The sequence below is a fragment of the Episyrphus balteatus genome, chromosome 2 (assembly GCF_945859705.1).
Source record: "Episyrphus balteatus chromosome 2, idEpiBalt1.1, whole genome shotgun sequence".
NCBI lineage: Eukaryota > Metazoa > Arthropoda > Insecta > Diptera > Syrphidae > Episyrphus > Episyrphus balteatus.
Genome location: NC_079135.1, coordinates 20,754,362 through 20,773,371, shown reverse-complemented (window position 1 = coordinate 20,773,371; position 19,010 = coordinate 20,754,362). Strand labels below are relative to the sequence as shown.

Genomic DNA, 19,010 nt, shown 5'->3' with positions numbered 1-19,010 from the left:
CGTTTTTTAAATAAAGTCTTAATAGTACCTATATACGTTGATTTTTCAAACGCATATGTTTTTGAAGTGAAGTGGAAACATATTGTTTTAAAGATAAAATTTTTCAAGAGAAATACCAATATTAAATATTAAAAGTTACGAAAGTGTTAAAAATAAATAATTAAATTGAATAATATTAATAAATCCTCGGTGTGGCTAACCATTAACTTTATTTTTAAGGTGAGTAAGTTCTAAAAATGTTGGTTTTGAGAAATAAAATGTACCTACCTTCTTCTTTAAATTTGGTGACTGGAAATAATCCATTAGCTTAACAATTATTTTCTGTTTTAATTTTTAATAACCTTTTTTTAAACTAAAAATTAAATTAATTAAAAACTTATTAAAAAGATTTGTTAGCATTTTGAAAAAAAAAAAAAAAAAAAAAATATTTAGTATAAAAAAGGCCATTAAAACAGAAAAAAATTGTTAAACATTATGGAGTATTTTCAGTTACCAAATTTAAAGAAGAAGGTTCAATTTAAAAAAAAAAAAACTCATTTTTTTTTCTTATAAAAAAATTAAATCATACGAACGATTTATTTTTTCCTTTTTTTTATACACAAAATTTCACCAAATAAATTGAAATTGTTTTCGAAATATTGATTTTTACAAAAAAGGTTAAAAATAAATCAGTTCCCAAACAGACATAGTTTTAAAATTTAACAAAGTCATTTTAAACTTTCTCGTTAGCCACTAACGATTACGATGAATTTATTTAATTTTTTAACTGAAGAGTGAATTTTTTTTTTTATATCTTGCCTTTTGATATTTATAAATTATAAACTTTATCCCAAAGTGTGTGTATTTTATAGTTGTTTTAGTATGAATCAAAACTAAAATTTTCAAAAAATAATTTTTTGATTAAAAAAAAAAAATATTTTTCTTTGAAAAATCAAATTTTTATAAAGAGGAAATTTCTGATTTTTTTTTTTTTTTTGAAATTTTGATTTTGTTTATCACAACATATTCAGGCACTCTAAAGCTAGAACTACATCGAAACACAAAGTGAAAAAAAGTATACAAATTAAACAAGTACAAAAAACCAAAAACAAATTCATTGATGTAACATTTAAAAATTTAAATTATTTGAAAAATATGAATTTTTTTTTACTTTTTTTCACTTTGTGTTTCTATGTAGTTCAGGCTTTAGTATTTTGATTTTTTGTTTTGTAAGAATGTATCATAATAAAATAAAATTAACATTCTAGCTACTTTTTGTGGAGTTTTTTTGTGCACAAAGTTTTAAAAACAACTTTATTCGATATAATATTTTTAATTTTTTTTAAGTGCTTCAAAAAAATAATTTAAATTTTTTTTTTGAGATACAAATATTTCATTACAGTAAAATTGAAAGAGATTTCGATGGTACACACAAAAATTATAACTCATTTTTTCAAAACAATTTATTTCATTTCCAATACATAAATAATATAAAATATTGGCAACCAAAATAATTCACCTTAAAATTTTGAACATTTTATATCAAAGGTTTTACTCTCTGTAGTTTCTATATCAGAAGATAGAGGATGGCAAAGTTCTCAAATTCAAATCACCAAACTTTAAATACAATTTTATAAGCAGGGAAAAAATCAGTGAATTTTAAGACAGTTTATTCTTTTTTTTTTTCTTTTTTTTTTGATTTTTCTAAAGAGTGCAATATGAGTCATCAAACCAAAAACCATACTCTTGACTTTAACTTATCAATACTTCAAAAACGGATTGTTTTAGACAAAATTCAAGGATACCAACATTTGTTAATTTTCTAAAAAAGTAATTAAGTTCACCTTGCTAAAAAAATGTTTTCTTAAATTTGGAGTCAATTTAGAAAATCTATCAAAATAGGACTTTTAATGGTTTTTTTTTTTTGAAAATTTACCGTTTTCTTATAGGACTTTTAATGATTTTTTTTTTTTGAAAATTTACCGTTTTTTTTTTAACTATTGATGAAAAAATTAAAATGACTCTTAATTATTGGTGGTTAATATATCTGAAATAAATCTGCTAATTTACAGATTTATTCATCAAACAAACAGCTTTTCTGTTCAAACTTTAGAGATGAAATAAAACACCACATTTTTGCAGTTGTAAATGACTTATCTGTAACCGCACTATTACATGACCAAAATAAAATTTTCTTGAACATTTTATTAAAAAATTAAATATCAGTTAAATTTTAGATAAACAGAGGAAAAATTAATAGTTTTCAAAAACGTTAAATTTTGAAATACTTTTCCATTTTTGAATACTTTTCCTTATTTTGAATTTTTGTTTTTTTTTAAATAAGGATGAAAAGGTCATATAAGTTGTCTATGATTGATGCCCTTTCAAGCCATATGTGTAACGAACTTGCTCTGGTGGCTGAAGTTTTAAAAACGTTTTTATGTACAATTTTCGTAAATGTATTTGTATTAAAAAACGAAAAAAAAAAAAATTAAATTCTATCTTCAAAGGAAACAAACAACATCTTAAATGTATCTTAGTTTCTGCAAAATATTTTTTTCTGTATGTCCTATGAAAAATAATTTTTTGAAAAAAAAAAATGTAGGTACTGTATGTATCTCCTACTGAACCGCATCTTTTTCTTTTCAACTTTCTCACTCTAAGCGATTTCTATATTTTTTTTGAAGTTTAAAAAAATATGTGCAAATTACTCAACATTTTTCATCTCTTAATTTCTGTCCCAATAGATACTATCGAAAATGTTTTCAATTATTTCATTAATTAATTTGTTATCTTAACTCTTTTGTTATGAAGCTTGATAATCTATCTATGACGTGGATATAATCAATTTTTTTTTATGAAATTGATAAAGAAAATGGGATATAAGAAGTTACAAAAATTATATCAATACAATATAGGAGTGGTTGAAATTAATATTGTGCATTAAGATAATAATTATTTAATTATAATTAAACTTGCATATATTATTTTAAATATTGAGTAAATTTCTATTTTTAGCATCCTTTTTACATAACTCATTAGAATTATATATAGATTGAAAGAAGATGAAAAATATATTTTTTTTTAAACAAAATATGCTAATAACAAAATCATTACATCGTACTATTGAAATTCTTATAACAAAATAACTGCATTGAAGCCCTAATTTTCAATTTTATTAATCATAACAACGAGTTTATCTAAAATCTAAGTATAAAATATTAGATAATGATGTATTGTAGTTCTTAAGGTGTTATAAGGCAGTGTAATGAATCATTGATTTGAAACCAATCAGACAAATTGGATGATATTCAGTAGCCATAAGGGTGAGAAATATTAACTTTAGCTTAGTATAACAATAAAATCACTCAATGGTTATAATTATTATTAGTATACAACACTGCAGGCTTCCATAAAGAAGCTAATATTGTAAAGGTCAGAGTTAGACTATTGCTGCCATATAATAGTCTTATACCACAAATCGCTTACTATTATATTCAATCAAAGTGATTAAATTGTAAATTCAGTTATTTATTTCAAGTCAAAGTTGACTAGTTTTCGGTGTCATGTTAGAAACTCATTTAAGACTTGCAAATTCACTGAATAATACAAAGATCTTAGGAAATATTTAAAAGTATTCAATTTTTCTTTCTTCATAAAATAATAAGTTCTTAAAACATGGATAGAGAGCAAAATGAGTAAGTTCTATCAACTTTAAGAAGCGATATTTGTTTTAAGTCAAGGTTTTATGTTTGCTATGTGTATTCCTAATAGCAATTTTCGCCAGTGCTGGAAATAATTAACACTTTTTCTATTTGATTTAAATGTAATGACGCTGTTTGACAGTTCGACAGACAATTTAATCTCCAATAAACCTTTAACAAGTGCGGTTTTACCTTAATCAAATTTGAGTAATATTTCACGCCCTGATGACAACCGCTGGATATCATAATATGATAAAGGGTTTATTCACCTAATCACCAAAAATAGAATAGTCCCACACTATCAATAAAATACAAAGAAAAGTATTTCCAATCATATACAAAAAAGATACATTTTGTCATTTCAGCATAAAGGATTAAGGATTATTAATATATTCGCCTGATTTCACTAGAATACAATCAATGTAATTGCTTTTTTATAATCAAAATTTCAATTATAAATTTATTATTTTTAAAAACCACTTTATTAGTTTGGGCTCGTTTCTTTGATTAGTCAGTAATAAGAAATATTCTTAGAATTGGTATATGATAACTATATTAAATCCATGTAAACAGATTATGTATATTGCATTCAATTTGCTATACGCCAAAAGTTCAACTCTGTATGACTAAATAATTATTTATATTTTTTTTTACTTAAGTAGGTGTTAAAATATTTGCATGCCATTTAATCTCTGCACTAACCGTAAATAATAATAATTAGAAAATGAGTAACACTCACTTTCAGTACTGTGTATACCTACTCCCTGTTGATATCGAAAATATATCTTTCGTAATCATTTTCAGATAAGCAATTTATAACGATTATATCCGCCACGCTTTATAAGTCAAACAAAATTTATACATATCATGCAAAGTGAATGTGGGTGAACCTGGAATAAGTTATATCCATTTTGTTTCTACATAGAAAAACAATAATTTAATGCAGAATTTTTTGCTAGCTTTCTTATCGATATAAGATATTTTTTTATCAATCCACTTGTTATAGCAAATTGGTACCATTATTATTTAAGTTTATCAATATGATAAACAAATGGGTACAATATCTGTTCCCATTATATTAATATATACAAGAAAGGACTTCTGCATTGCAAATGATTTATTGCAACGCATACATTTTCCAAAAATCATTTTTGCAATTTTTTGTTTATGATCTTTAATACCTGTCAAATAGGGCGAAAATTCGTGGTTTTGGCTTTGGATTTTATTTGCCTTAAAGTCCAAAAACTTTAAATACTTGCTACAACGGAAATACTTAGACGTATTTTCCTCGAAAAATATTGTTTTCTAAGTACAGAATAATCCTTTTTATCAAAAAAAAAAGACTTTAATGAATCAAACTTATAATTATTATCGTTTTCTCGTTACCAGCTATCAAATACAAAAAGAATCACCGCAGAGTCGAAAAATATGATTTAACAAACGAATTGACAAACTCCTCTTTTTTGGAAGTCGATTGAAAATTAAAACTCAAGAACTTAAAAATACATATATCATTAAAATTCAATAACGAATTATTTTCAAACTAACTTCAAATTCGTCCATTATTTCAAATCATATCAAGATTATCTCACTTACCATATTATTTGCATAAAAGAAAAACACCAAATAATAGGAATTACATGAAATTATGTATTAAAATATTTAGTTTAATATAAAAGGTGAATTTGATTTGCAAAGGGGTAGGTAGGTTCCATTTCAAAATCTATGAATTTAATTTGGAAAATGAGGAATTCAATAGATTTTTTAAAGTAAAATCAATGTGAAAACAATTGAAAATCGAAAATCTAACGTTGAATCACATCTGAATAAAAATAAAATAAAATAAAATGCACGACTAGGTCCCACGTACTTGCTCTTGTACTTTAATCTTTATATCTTTATCTTAAATTTCTATTGGAAATTTAAGTTTCGAAAATAAAAATTAAAAAAAAAAATATACATAATAATTCCTATCTTCGTGACCTTATTTTTGAATACAAATTCAATCCTAAGTGGGCTTTAGGTCTGGTTTATAATTTTTTTCTATTTTGTCTCCGACGTTTCGACCGTGTTTACAGTCTTCTTCAGGGCTAATTATTTTAAAAAAATAAAAAAATTAGGTATAATAAATGGTAAAAATCTATTATCTATACTTACAGAGTATTCTATCTTATATTTTTAAGAGTTTAATCTTAAAAAATTTTAAATGTTTTGTTTGTTTTTGTTTGTTTTTATTTTATTATTTTTTCAAGACTTCGAATTTTTTGAATTTTAAAATACACTCCTGCTCAAATTTAACGCATATCCTATTTATTTTAAAGTAAAGTCCTGCTATTACTTTATGCCACAGCATCATGGTTATTTTCTCAAATGAGACAATAGTGATCTTAAATTAAAGGTATGGAATAATATGTTTGTCGGGAAGATTTGGGGAGAGATTTGCTGAAGTCTGTCTGTTAACCCGCGAGCCTTTTAAAGAAAAGTCATAAAATTTCATGGAGTTAAATCTGCTTTACAACACCTACGGAGTTACCGAGCCTTTCTAGACCTAAGTTAAGTACCCAAAAATACTTGACTGATGCCCTCGAACAGCATCTGGTTCCAATCACCCCTAGATTTGGTCCACAGTTTAGTCTGATGCACGATAATGCATGCTAGAGTAGTTTGAGAATATCTTCAAGATTTTAATATTCCAGCTTCAGATTAACCACACAGAAATCTGGATTTGAATTCAATAGAACATGTGTAGGAAATATTGAAAAGATGCATTCGCGACCGAAATCCACCTCCAAGCAGTCTTGATCAACTGAAAACTTCAGTGAAAGAAGTGTTAAAACAAAACCTTCAAAAGTTAATTAGTGGAATGGACAAACGACTCCAGGTTGTCATATGCGCTAGAGGAGACTATACCAAGTATTGCATACAATTATGGGAAAGAACCGTCACCCGCTTCCATTTTTTCTTAATTTTTCTTCTTAAAAATAAAAATTATTTTATAATCAGTTTTCAGACCTTGAATTGTTAAATTTGGTTTATCTTTTTTTTGGTTGATAATACTGTTGCAGTTTAGCATTTTTTCGACTTGCTAAACAATAACAAAACACAAAAAAATGCACCAAAGGATTTTAAAGCCTTTTAAAATAAGATGCATTGGTATAACTTCAGACGAAAAATGTGTGCGTTAATTTTGAGCAGGAGTTTATTTAAAAATAAAAACAAACAAAAACAAACAAAACCTTAAAAAATTTTTATGATTAAACTCTTAAAAATAGAAGATAGAATACTCTGTAAGTATAGATAATAGATTTTTAGCATTTATTATACCTAATTTTTTTATTTTTTTTAAATAATTAGCCCTGAAGATAAATGTAAACACGGTCGAAATGTCGGAGACAAAATAGAAAAAAATTATAAACCAGACCTAAAGCCCACTTAGGATTGAATTTGTAAAAATATACATAGTTAAAAAATTAAATTTTTAAAATTTTTTACCAAAGACTTAAAAAAAAATTTTTTTTCTTACATTTTACACTTTAAATTTTAAAATGATAAGAAATACCTGTCTGTAAATTTTCTCCGAATTTTTTGAGAAAAAATAAAAACGCACTTTTGTTAGAGTCAATACTAAAGACTATTTCGTTCAAATTGAATCAAAATCGTTTTCGTTAGAGCCGTTTTCGAGAAAATTCCAAAATATTGAAAACGGTATATGGGAGATATGTGCGTTTAAAAGGAGACATTAAAAAATTTTAAAAATGGGTCTATGAAATTACGCTAAAATCATCTCTACCAAGTTTCTAGCAAATCCATCCATCCGTTTAGGCCCTAGCTTGATGTACAGATAGACCCACGTACGCACAGACCGACGGACGACGCGAAGGCATGACCGTAATGTTGGTTTTGATTAAAACCTCAAATTTTGTTTCTACACTAAACCAATGCTTGCCCTATAGAGCAAGTAAAAAAAAAACAAAGATATGTAAACACAAAAATAAAAAAAATATTATTTTAAAGATAAAACAACTCCCTTAAGGGGGGAAAACCCTCTGGAATTTTTTTAATTTTGCATTATTAATTTTTTGCCTAAAAAATGATTTATCAACCGAAGAAACTATTTTAGTGGTCTAAGCCTTAAATGAAACCTCAAAAGTCACTAGATAGTCCTGAAACCCATGCGTTCCGAGCCTACCACAGTACAAAAAAGAAAACTTTAAACGAATTTTTCTCGAAAAACGTTTTTTTCCGCGCCGTGCAATGTAACTCAAAAAGTAATGAAGCTATCGACTTGAAATAAAGTGCAAATTACTCGTTAACTCATTGGTCATTCCATGAACCTAAAAGTTCAATTCAATTTTCACAATAAATATTTTTTTTAACAATTTGTTTATAAAAAAACATTGTGTTTTTTTGGTCTCTAATTTTTAGTTTACACTTTTTTTTTTTGCTAAATTTAGGTCCATGCAATTCGTATAAATATATTTTAATGGAAAAAAATTTCTCTTTTGATTATAAATAATTTACTGGACCTGGGCATTGCACGGCGCAAACGCAAGGCATCAACTTTAAACAGCTTTAAAGCCGCCATTTTGTTTTTTTATTACTTCAAAAAAATTGTTCTAACAATTCATGATGTCAATAATATCATGAACTTTTCCAAATTTTAATTAATGCTTTCAGTTTTGCAAAAAAATTCTTGAAAAACCCGTTGTCCAGAGGGATTTCCCCCCTTAAAGTTTTTGAACTAAATTTTAAAATCGTTTAACACTTTAAAACAAAAATACTCGCAATATATTGAATTAGTGTTACTCCACGTACGGAAGTTCTTTGTAGAGAAGTTATCTCATATTTGTATTTTGTATACAAAATTTTGGTTACACTTAAATTTTTTCAATTTAAAATGAATTATAAAAAACACTCTTTTTCCCAGCATCATCAGTGGCCTAGTCCTTTGAAAAATTACCAAATAACCCTAAGCCGCTTTAATCATTAAATAATAGGAGCCGTTTTTGAAAAGAAGCTATTGAAGTTATGCTTCTTATGGGAGGGTGAGTATGAAAATTTACTTTTTGACAAGAATGTCAAAGGGATTATGACGCGATCACCCTGGGTAGCAGGGCTGTCGTTTCACCTTTAGAGTAGGCAGTACTTTAGTATTTAAAAATGTTCGCCGCAGGACGGCAAACATAAAACACACAACACGTTGCAAGTTACATGTTTGATGTGGCAAGTTGCATGTGGCAAGTTGTATGTGGCAAGTTGCGTGTGGCAAATTGCATGTGGCAAGCTGCATGTGGCAAGTTGCATGTGGCAAGTTGCATGTGGTAATTTCCATGTGGCAAGTTGCAAAAAGCTCACATTTCAGCTCAGCTCAAATTTGAGCTAGGTACCATAGCTTAGCTCATTTGAGCTGAGCTGAAAGTGAGCGCCCCAACTTCCAACGCCTATATCTCGGAATTTTGAAGAAAATGAAAAACAAAATTTTTAGATGCCAAAAGGTAGCGGGGACTCTAACCTACATTTGGGTACAACTCCCATCCCCGTAGGTCCACGCGTTCTCAAACCGGGAGAATTTAAAAGTAAAAAAAAAATAGGCACGATTCTGAAAAAATAGGCATGATGTGGCGGTTTAACATGGAAGGCGATTTTTTAAAAATCTGACAATGTGCAAAGCGTAGGCCCATGACACAAGCTATCATTTGGCATCACTCCCAAAAATTGCTCTCAAGCGGTTTAGCTTCCAGGAGCGTTCAAAGATTCAGGGATTTTTCGAAAAAAAAATTTACCCCAACTTACAAACGCGATTTTCTCGGAATTTTGAAAAAAAATCGAAAAACCGGATTATACCACTATCGGGTAGCTGAGAATATAAGCTTTCATATGGCACCACTCCCCTGTCTCTAGATCAAAGCGTTCCAACGCCTATATCGCGGAATTTTGAAGAAAATGAAAATAAAATTTTTGATGCCAAAAGGTAGCGAGGACTCTAACCTACATTTGGTACAACTCCCATCCCTGTAGGTCCACGCGTTCTCAAACCGGGAGAACTTAAAAGTAAAAAAAAAATAAGCACGATTCTGAAAAAATAGGCATGATGTGGCGGTTTAACATGGAAGGCGATTTTTTAAAAATCTGACAATGTGCAAAGCGTAGGCCCATGGCACAAGCTATCATTTGGCATCACTCCCAAAAATTGCTCTCAAGCGGTTTAGCTTCCAGAAGCGTTCAAAGATTCGGGGATTTTTCGAAAAAAAAATTTTACCCAACTTTCAAACGCGATTTTCTCGGAATTTTGAAAAAAATCGAAAAACCGGATTATACCACTATCGGGTAGCTGAGAATATAAGCTTTCATATGGCACCACTCCCCTGTCTCTAGATCAAAGCGTTCCAACGCCTATATCGCGGAATTTTGAAGAAAATGAAAATAAAATTTTTGATGCCAAAAGGTAGCGAGGACTCTAACCTACATTTGGTACAACTCCCATCCCTGTAGGTCCACGCGTTCTCAAACCGGGAGAACTTAAAAGTAAAAAAAAAATAAGCACGATTCTGAAAAAATAGGCATGATGTGGCGGTTTAACATGGAAGGCGATTTTTTAAAAATCTGACAATGTGCAAAGCGTAGGCCCATGGCACAAGCTATCATTTGGCATCACTCCCAAAAATTGCTCTCAAGCGGTTTAGCTTCCAGAAGCGTTCAAAGATTCGGGGATTTTTCGAAAAAAAATTTTACCCCAACTTTCAAACGCGATTTTCTCGGAATTTTGAAAAAAGTCAAAAAACCGGATTGTACCGAAATTTTTTTTATGATAAAAAAAGAAATATTTTACTAAAAAAATAGAAATATATTTACTATTAAAATAAAATGCACGACTGGGTCGCACGAACTTGCTCTTAGAGTTAAAGTTGCTTTTTATATAGAAATTTGGAAAAAGAAAAAATAAAATTCGTTTAAAAAAAAAATAAAATAAAATCTGAAATTAAGTTGCCCTCCAAAACAAGTATGCAGTTTTGATTGATATATTAACATGCATTTTTAGAAAAAAAATTTTAAAAATCGTTAGAGCCGTTTTTTAAAAAACTAATTTTTTATAAATAATTTGTTGGAAAAAAAGTTTTAAAATAAAATTGGTATGCCATTCTTTAGAAATCACTAATCAACATCTAAAAACAAAATTTCAAAAAAATTCAATGTCCCGTTTTCGAAAATTTGATTTTTCAAAAAAAAATTTTCAAAATTTTTTTAAAAATCCAAAAATTATTTTTTTCAAAATCTTATTTTTGGCTTATATTTAAATTATATAAATGCTTCTTCACAAAAAGTTTGGTTGAAATCGAATAAGCAGTTTCGGAGACAATCGGATTTGAAAAAAACAGTTCTATGGCAGGTACCGTTAATAATGATTTTCAAAAAAAAATTTTTTCATTAGAAGATAGACCTTAGCTCAAAACTAACATTTGAATTTTTTAAACAAAATCGTTAGAGCCGTTTTTGAGATATTTCAATTTTACTTAAATCGGTATATGACAAGTACCGTTATTTTTGGTCCAAAAAAATTAATTCCAAAAACCCCTCTGGAGAGTCGCCAAATAACGCTACATACCAAGTTTGGCATTAATCGGTCCATCCGTTTAGGCTGTAGCTCCTTATACAGACAGACAGACAGACTGACAGACAGACTGACAGACAGACAGACAGACGGACTTCCGGGACCCACTTTTTTGGCATTGTCTACCATCGTAATGTCATGGAAAAATGTTATCTCAACTTTTTTTTTTTGTACGAATGCATAACTTGATATATAGTACCTATATCGCAAGTAAAAAACAAGAGAAAAGATCACGAAAAATTATCTGTTTTATTTATAAAAATATCCATGTGTTAAAATAATTCCATTAATAACTAGAACCAAACATCTTAAGCTATGGTGTTTTATAAAAGTTTAAAATATCTTCATATTTCATTATACTTTCCAAATAAAAATCAATGTATCCTCTCACCCATCACAGCTATAAGATCACTTTACCTTAGCTCACCCAACAGCTCAGCTCACTTTCAGCTCAAATGAGCTGAGCTATGGTACATAGCTCAAAAGTGAGCTAGCTCAAATTTAAGCTGAGCTGTGAGCTGAGCTAAGCTCACTTTTGAGCTTTGTAGCAACCCTGCAAGTTCCATATTACAACATAAGTAAATTTCACAGAATAAATTGAAAACTACATGGACGCAAGGAGGATGAAAGAATTAATTTATTGTTTACTTGATAAAAATGTAAAAAAACGAAGTGTGGATTAATTAATTTAATAATAGAAATTAAAAATATCAAATGAAATTCATTTACATATACTGAATGAGAAGTATAACTTAAGTCGCGTGTACATGTGTACACACACTCTTTTTTTTTTTTATTTTCTACAAATGTTTCTTTATAGAATAAAATAAGACCGTTTACTTTGTTTAAAGCTAAGAAACATTACAATTATTTTTTTTCCTTTATATATTTTTAAGAAATTCTAATTTTACAAATTCTGTAATTTTTTTGGGATTCAAACTACTTTAGCAAAATTAAATTTAGTTTAATCTTTTAATTTTTTTTTGTTCGTACGCATGTTACAAGCTGTTCTTTTTATGTAATCTAAGTTTTTCTTTAATTGTAGACCGCAATGCTAAGAGCTCTCAAATTCCAAGTTCTCATTTACAAAATTCTAAGAAATTCAACTATTAAATCTTTAATTTAATAGAATTCTAAACAATCGCAAATCAATCAGGTGAATTGTGTTGAAGTTTTAAAAGTTTTAAAGGGTCACTGTGGTGTATGAGTAACATTTTTCTTCATAGAAAAAAAAAACGAATAATAAACTTTGTTTTTACCAACTACAGAAACTATTTAAATTTTATAACTAGATTTTGATAAATTTTGTGTTTGTTATTAAAATGTCGAAGACGGAGGTAAAGAAAAATTGTAAACGTCTGTGGTTTCTTATCGTCATAATTCAAGATTTTATTTTATAGTTTTCCAAAAATAAAATTTCTATCAATATTTTCTTAAATTTGCAAACAAACCCACAATCTTAAGTATATTTTTTTGTTTATTCTAGCAAACAGAAACAAATTAAAACAATCAGAATGCGTAAGATGCAAAATGGATTTTATGCCGCAGCAAGGGCAATTTCACCCGAAAATCTTCACATTCCAACAACAATGGACACAAGTGTTTTAAAAACAAAGAAAAACACAAGTCGAGTAAGTATACATACACAATCAATAAAATTTTCCATCCTTATAATCTACAATATTATATCCTTGAGTTATCCATGTTTGATATTAAATCTTATTATTTTACAATTTATCTATTGTTTCCTAATAGTTCTGGATATTGTCTATGATAATCGAACGTCCCGATGGAAAAGCCGACATTGAAAATCAAAAAAATAATGGAGGTGGTGGAGAACTTGAGTCGATTCTACCATCAGAACCACCAGTTGAAGAAGTGTGTCTGCTTCGTGACAGTCCGTATAGAATATTGAGGGTAAGTTAAAGTAATTGAAGTATAAATTCTATCTATTCTGTTCTAGAGATTGAAAACGGAACACGTTCAAGGATCAAGGTTAAGTTGATTTCGTGTATTGTTTCAAGTGATTTTTTTTTTTTGTTAAGTTGATTGGCTATAATATGTCTGGGGAAGTAAAACAACTTAAAATGTTTAGGAGTTTATTGTTAGTTTTTTTTTTTTCTTGTAATTTTTAGTGGACTTTAAATCTTTGGGGTATTTTACGGTCAAGTTGCTTGGTCTTTGTTTTATTGTCATTGGAAACACGTGGTTGATGACGATTTCTTTCAATCGATGATTAAATTAAGTAAATTGAATATTTTCAATCGTAGGAAAGCTTTCAACCATTTTTATCCAAGTTAAGTGTTCACCATTGTTCACCATTGTTCAATTTAAATTAAATTTTCAGAGTCTAATGCGAAATAAAGATTAAAGTAAAATAAGAAATATAGATTAAGATATTGTTTTTTACTTCATCTCAAAAATGGTTTTGAATGACCAACTTTTTGTTCATACAGTTTAGTAGGTATCACATTTATTCAAAGTGCAGAGAATTGTCCATTCTTAGAATTTCATTTTTGTTGAATAATTTTCCAACTGTTTTTAAGTTGGCTTCATATCATATTGGTCATGTCTTGAAGATCTTTTAATTTTCAAACGAGTCGGCTGAGTTTGCAAACAAATAGGTCTTTTTTATTTATTTTTGAGAGACAATTACTTCGTAAGCATTAACGAAAGTTTTCTCCAGTAACAGACTTATTTTGATTGCTTATAACTCCTTGATGTTGAGAAAAGTTTTAGACGAAGGAAAAAAGTTATGCAAATGTATATTTAAATTTTCAGAACTTTATCATACATATCATAATTATGGTGAAAAAAAGGCTTCTATTTACAGAAAATAAGATTTCGTACATAAATAAAATAATAACATAGAAAAAGTTATAAAAAATAAGATGTCGGGTTTTAAATATATCTAAAATACATTTCAGGTTCTTTGAAGAACAGAAAAGTTCGTAAAAAATAGGCATTTTTTGGATCGACAAAACAGGAAGACTAGTTTTTTTTTCAATGAAATTAACTTTTAAAAACGTGAAATCAACTATATCTTCTGTAAGATCAAAGCTGTTGGGAATATAATTATCTCCCACTTGTTTGAATACATTATTTCGTTTTAATATTTCTTATTACTTTTTTGAATTTTTGTGCTATCAGGAAAGTTTAAAATATCGAAGTTTCAATAATTTGGTGTACTTTTGATTTGTATTCTAAAGTTACGGATAAAACGCAGTCGAGTTTAATATATTTAAATCATATATTATGTGTCCTTAATTTAAAAATACTTCCATCTTTACGACGGAATTGTTTTTAAAAATTAATATTAAGATTTTTGTGAGCAAAAGTTTTTTTCAAAAATTTTAGGTTGAGCGTTAGTAACGGTTTTCACAAAAACATTGCTTTCAAACCTACAAAAAAAAACTATTTGAACACAACGGCAACTCCTACGCACGAACTTGCTCTTAGAGTTCAAGTTGCTTAAGTTTTTAAGACTTTTTATATAGAAACTTGGGAAATGTAGGCATGTAAAAACAAAAAAACAAAAAAAACAAATAAAAAAATAAAAAAATAAAATTCATTTTTCAAAAAAATAAAACAATATCTGAAATCGAATCGCCCCACAAAACAAGTACGCAGTTTTATTTGATATATTAAGGTGCATTTTTAGAAAAAAAAAATTTCAAAATCGTTAGAGCCGTTTTTTAAAAAAAACTAATTTCTTATGAATAATTTTTTGAAAAAAAAGTTTTAAAATAAAATTGGTATGCCATTTTGCAGAAATCACTAATCAACATCTAAAAACAAAATTTCAAAAAAAAAATTCAATGTCCCGTTTTCGAAAATTTGATTTTTCAAAAAAAAATTTCAAAAATCCAAAAATTATTTTTTTTTCAAAATTTTATTTTTGGCTTATATTTAAAGTATATAAATACTTTTGTATAAAAAATTTCGTTGAAATACAGTAAGCAGTTTTGCGAAAATCCGATTTGAAAAAAGCGGTCCTATGGCAGGTACCGTTAATAATGATTTTCAAAAATTTTTTTTCTTCAAAAGATAACCCTTGTCTAAAAACTAACATTTGAATTTTTTTAACAAAATCGTTGGAGCCGTTTTCGTGAAATTAAACTTTTCCGAAATGTTTGTATGACAGATATTGTTATTTTTGGTCCAAAAAAATTAATTCCAAAAACCCCTGTGGAGAGTCTCCAAAAACTGCTACATAGCAAGTTTGGAGTCAATCGGTCCATCCGTTTAGGCTCTAGTTCCTTATACAGACAGACGGACTTCCGGGACCCACTTTTTTGGCATTCTCTATCATCGTAATGTCATGGAAAAATGTTATCTCAACTTTTTTTTTTGTACGAATGCATAACTTGATATTATAGTACCTATATCGCAAGTAAAAACAAGTTAATTGAATGATTTTTTTAACTAGTCATCAAACTAAACATTTTTAGTGATTAAAAGATGAAAAATTTTCCTTTACAGGACTTTTTCTTAAAAAAAAGCAGATAATATCATTAAATTTATGAAATTTTATATAAAATTTTTATTGTATTTTTTTTTACTGTAGAAAAAATCATTAAAATCGAAGTCGTTTCCTAATATTGCCAATTTTCACTTTTGTAACTCCATTAGGAGTGAGTTTTTCCTCCAAAAAATTACTTTTTGTTTAGAAATCAAGTTTGCACTTTTTGACAAAAAAAAAAACAGAAATTTTAAATTTCATCTCAAATGGGGTGAGAAGGGGAAAAAGAGGTACCTATTTATAATGGGAAATAGGTTAAGTTTTTCTAAAACTTGTGTTTTATTCGTATAGAGAAAAAAACTTGAGCTTGGTCCTTGTTTAGATGGAAAAAAAGTTTAAGTTTTGAAACATAAGCTTTTCGGTTAAAGAAGAAAAATTAAACATGTAAAACAAGAAAATTAAATTTGAACTTAGAAAAATTATACAAAAATCAAACTCATTGGTTTCCCCACGAAAAAAAAAAACAGAAAAGCATCTTCCAAGCATTTTAGAATGAAAGCATATAAAAATTAAAAGAAATTCAAACTTAAATTTCTTATCTTTGAACAACAGTCCTCAAGTCCACAAACCACATCATATTTCCACACTTCGTTCACAACACACGATATCGTTCATGCTGTTGGTTCAAAAAAAAGTTCACAAAGAAAACCTGTCAAATACATAATTTTGATTTATTTTGTATGGTTCCTTTTTTAATACTAATAGGATGTAAGCTTTTGATTGTGTTTGCTTCATGCAAACAACTTTCAAAAATATATAGGTTCATTGTGATCCCTGTCTTAACAAAAGTTTCCTAAGTTGTTTGTTTTTAGTTGATCCTTCTAATTTGGTTTATATTTGACTTTCGTATTAAAAATACTTTTGAAACTTAGTATTTTTATGAAATAGCATAGCATATTTATATTCCCATGAAATAGAATTATTTATCGTTATTCACCTTCCTAGTTATGTATTTATGTATGTAAGAAAGTTATATGTATACTTTTGATGGATGGTTTTCTAATTCTTACAGGAAATTTATTCTTTGTCAAGTCCAGATATGAATATTCTAAACGAAAAATTAATTTTTTAACTCATTGGTCATTGTATGTCTGAAAACTTGACAAATCCTGACAGTTAATTTTAAATTTTGAAAATTAATATGAGGAAATATAAACCGTGTTCCTAGCTACCATATACATACAATGTTGTTCTTGTTGGTAAAAACAAAATTGTGGGAATAATTTTATTTATTTAGTTTTTTAGAACTTGAATTCCTAAACCAACAATTTTCACGTCCAACTTTAATTGTTAAAAAATCAAGAAAAGTTCAAATTTCATCTTATTTCGATTTGTTAATACACGACCTACACAGAAGTTACTAGAAAATTCAACTTTTTTGAAAATTTTTACCGAAAAATATGTATAGAAGTTTCGTCTTATTTTAGAGGAATCTCGACTAACAAGAAAACTAATTGAGCTACAAAATCGAAGTTTGAGCGTTTCATGGGAATTTAGGTTACCTACTTCAAATTTTTGCGAAAAAATTTTGAATTTCGCATTTTTTTTTATTTCAATAGCTCATATGTACATATTTGAGCTGGTTTCTTAACAAAATCTTGAATTTTTTAAAAAGCGTTTGAGCTACAAAAAAAGCGTTTGCACCAAAATTTTGTTTTCAAAAGCTACAATTACTGAAAAAAATTAAAAAGTAATTTTTTTTTCAAAATCCCTCTAATGGATTGATCAAAACGGAAGTGCATTTTTTCAAATTGAAATATAAGTTAACCCACGAGCTACAAAACTTCCATAACAAATAAGCATTTAATTAACTACAATTTTGAACATCATGAAAAATAATAATTTTCATATTTTTGTCCCCTAACTTCAGTCTTATTTAAGCCGGAATTTTGAAAAAAAAAAAAAAAAAACAAAAAACCGGTTGACTCTACAAAATCGAACTTGAGGAGTATTTAAAAAATTTAAATTTGGATGCCAGTCAAACCTTTTGTTTTTATAATTTCAGATTTTATCTGTTACTTGTTTCAGTGAAAAATTCAATAACTCAAAAACCATGAGAGCTAAATATTTTTGGTTTGCCTCTTTTTGAGCCTTTATGTATCCTTTTACCATCAAAAATTTTATAGAGGATTATATTTATAAATTATGAGCTATCTTATTCATTTTTCACTGACTCCAAGAGTGTTATATTTTAAGATGTGATATTCCCTTATAACTTTTAAATTACTTTTCATAACACGATAAATAAGGTATTGTATAGAAGCGTCTAACTTGTCCTCTAGTTATAAGCTATAGAACATTTTCTAATTTTGCTCCCTCAAGAGCAAAAACACCATGAACTACCCGGATCTTTGTTTAATATTGGTTTGTTTCGATTTTTTTGAGGTAATAATTTTAAAAAAGCATTTGTAGGAGAACTTTCCATTACAATCAAAAATCTTAATACCTTAGAAGGCACCATATTTTATAGCCAACGGGCAAGCAAGCTCGTAAATGGCATGATTGTCGAACAAAATATTAATCTTTTCCTAGTAAAAAGGAAAAGTAAAAAAAGTAGGTAGGTACTCCTTAAATATTAAGTATATTTTTTTTTCTCCAAAGCCTTTTGAATCTAAGACAAAAACATTTTTTTTTTTAAATTTTTAAATAGGAGGTTTTTGCAAGTTCCATTAAATGGATAATTTTTTTTTTGGTAAAATTATGAACAAGATTTTTAACAATGATTGTTGCCTCAAAAAGAATAAATAAATAAAACACCATTTTTATTACGTAGGTACTACTTCTCGAAGAAAATTGAATTCAAAGTCAAATATTAACAAAGGCAAAAAAATGAAATAACCATGAAAATTAATATCTGAACCACAAAAAAAAAACATTGTTTAAATGCAGATTAAAAGGATATTTTTTATTTGTTTATTTAAATTTTTTTTTTTTTATTTATTAAAGAAATAAAATAGTGCAATATAAATGTTAAAATAATAAATTATAAATTGTCAAATAGATTTCATTAAAAAACTACAAATGTAAATGATAAAGTCAAATTCAAGTTGCAGGCTAGCAAAAGTGCTTAATTCCACATTTAAAATAATTCTGTACATTTTGTATTCTAACAGTCTTCTTAAATTTAAGTCTTCGTTGCAGTTGCAGAAAAATAACAAAACAAATATAAAAATTGAAAGCTCCATTTCCATATCAA

At 27.6% G+C, this 19,010-nt stretch overlaps 1 protein-coding gene across 2 annotated transcripts in view; it reads left to right on the top strand.

The window, feature by feature from the left end:
- The first annotated feature begins 204 nt into the window (after positions 1 to 204).
- Positions 205 to 19,010, top strand: part of LOC129909069 (transient receptor potential cation channel subfamily A member 1) — a 67,058-nt gene continuing 48,252 nt past the window's right edge. For both annotated transcript variants that reach the window (XM_055986015.1, XM_055986014.1), the window contains exons 1-3: positions 205 to 219; positions 12,779 to 12,923; positions 13,048 to 13,209. In XM_055986015.1, the coding sequence (XP_055841990.1) occupies positions 12,807 to 12,923; positions 13,048 to 13,209 (279 nt within the window). In that variant the 5' untranslated portion in view covers positions 205 to 219; positions 12,779 to 12,806. The remainder of the gene's footprint in view (positions 220 to 12,778; positions 12,924 to 13,047; positions 13,210 to 19,010) is intronic.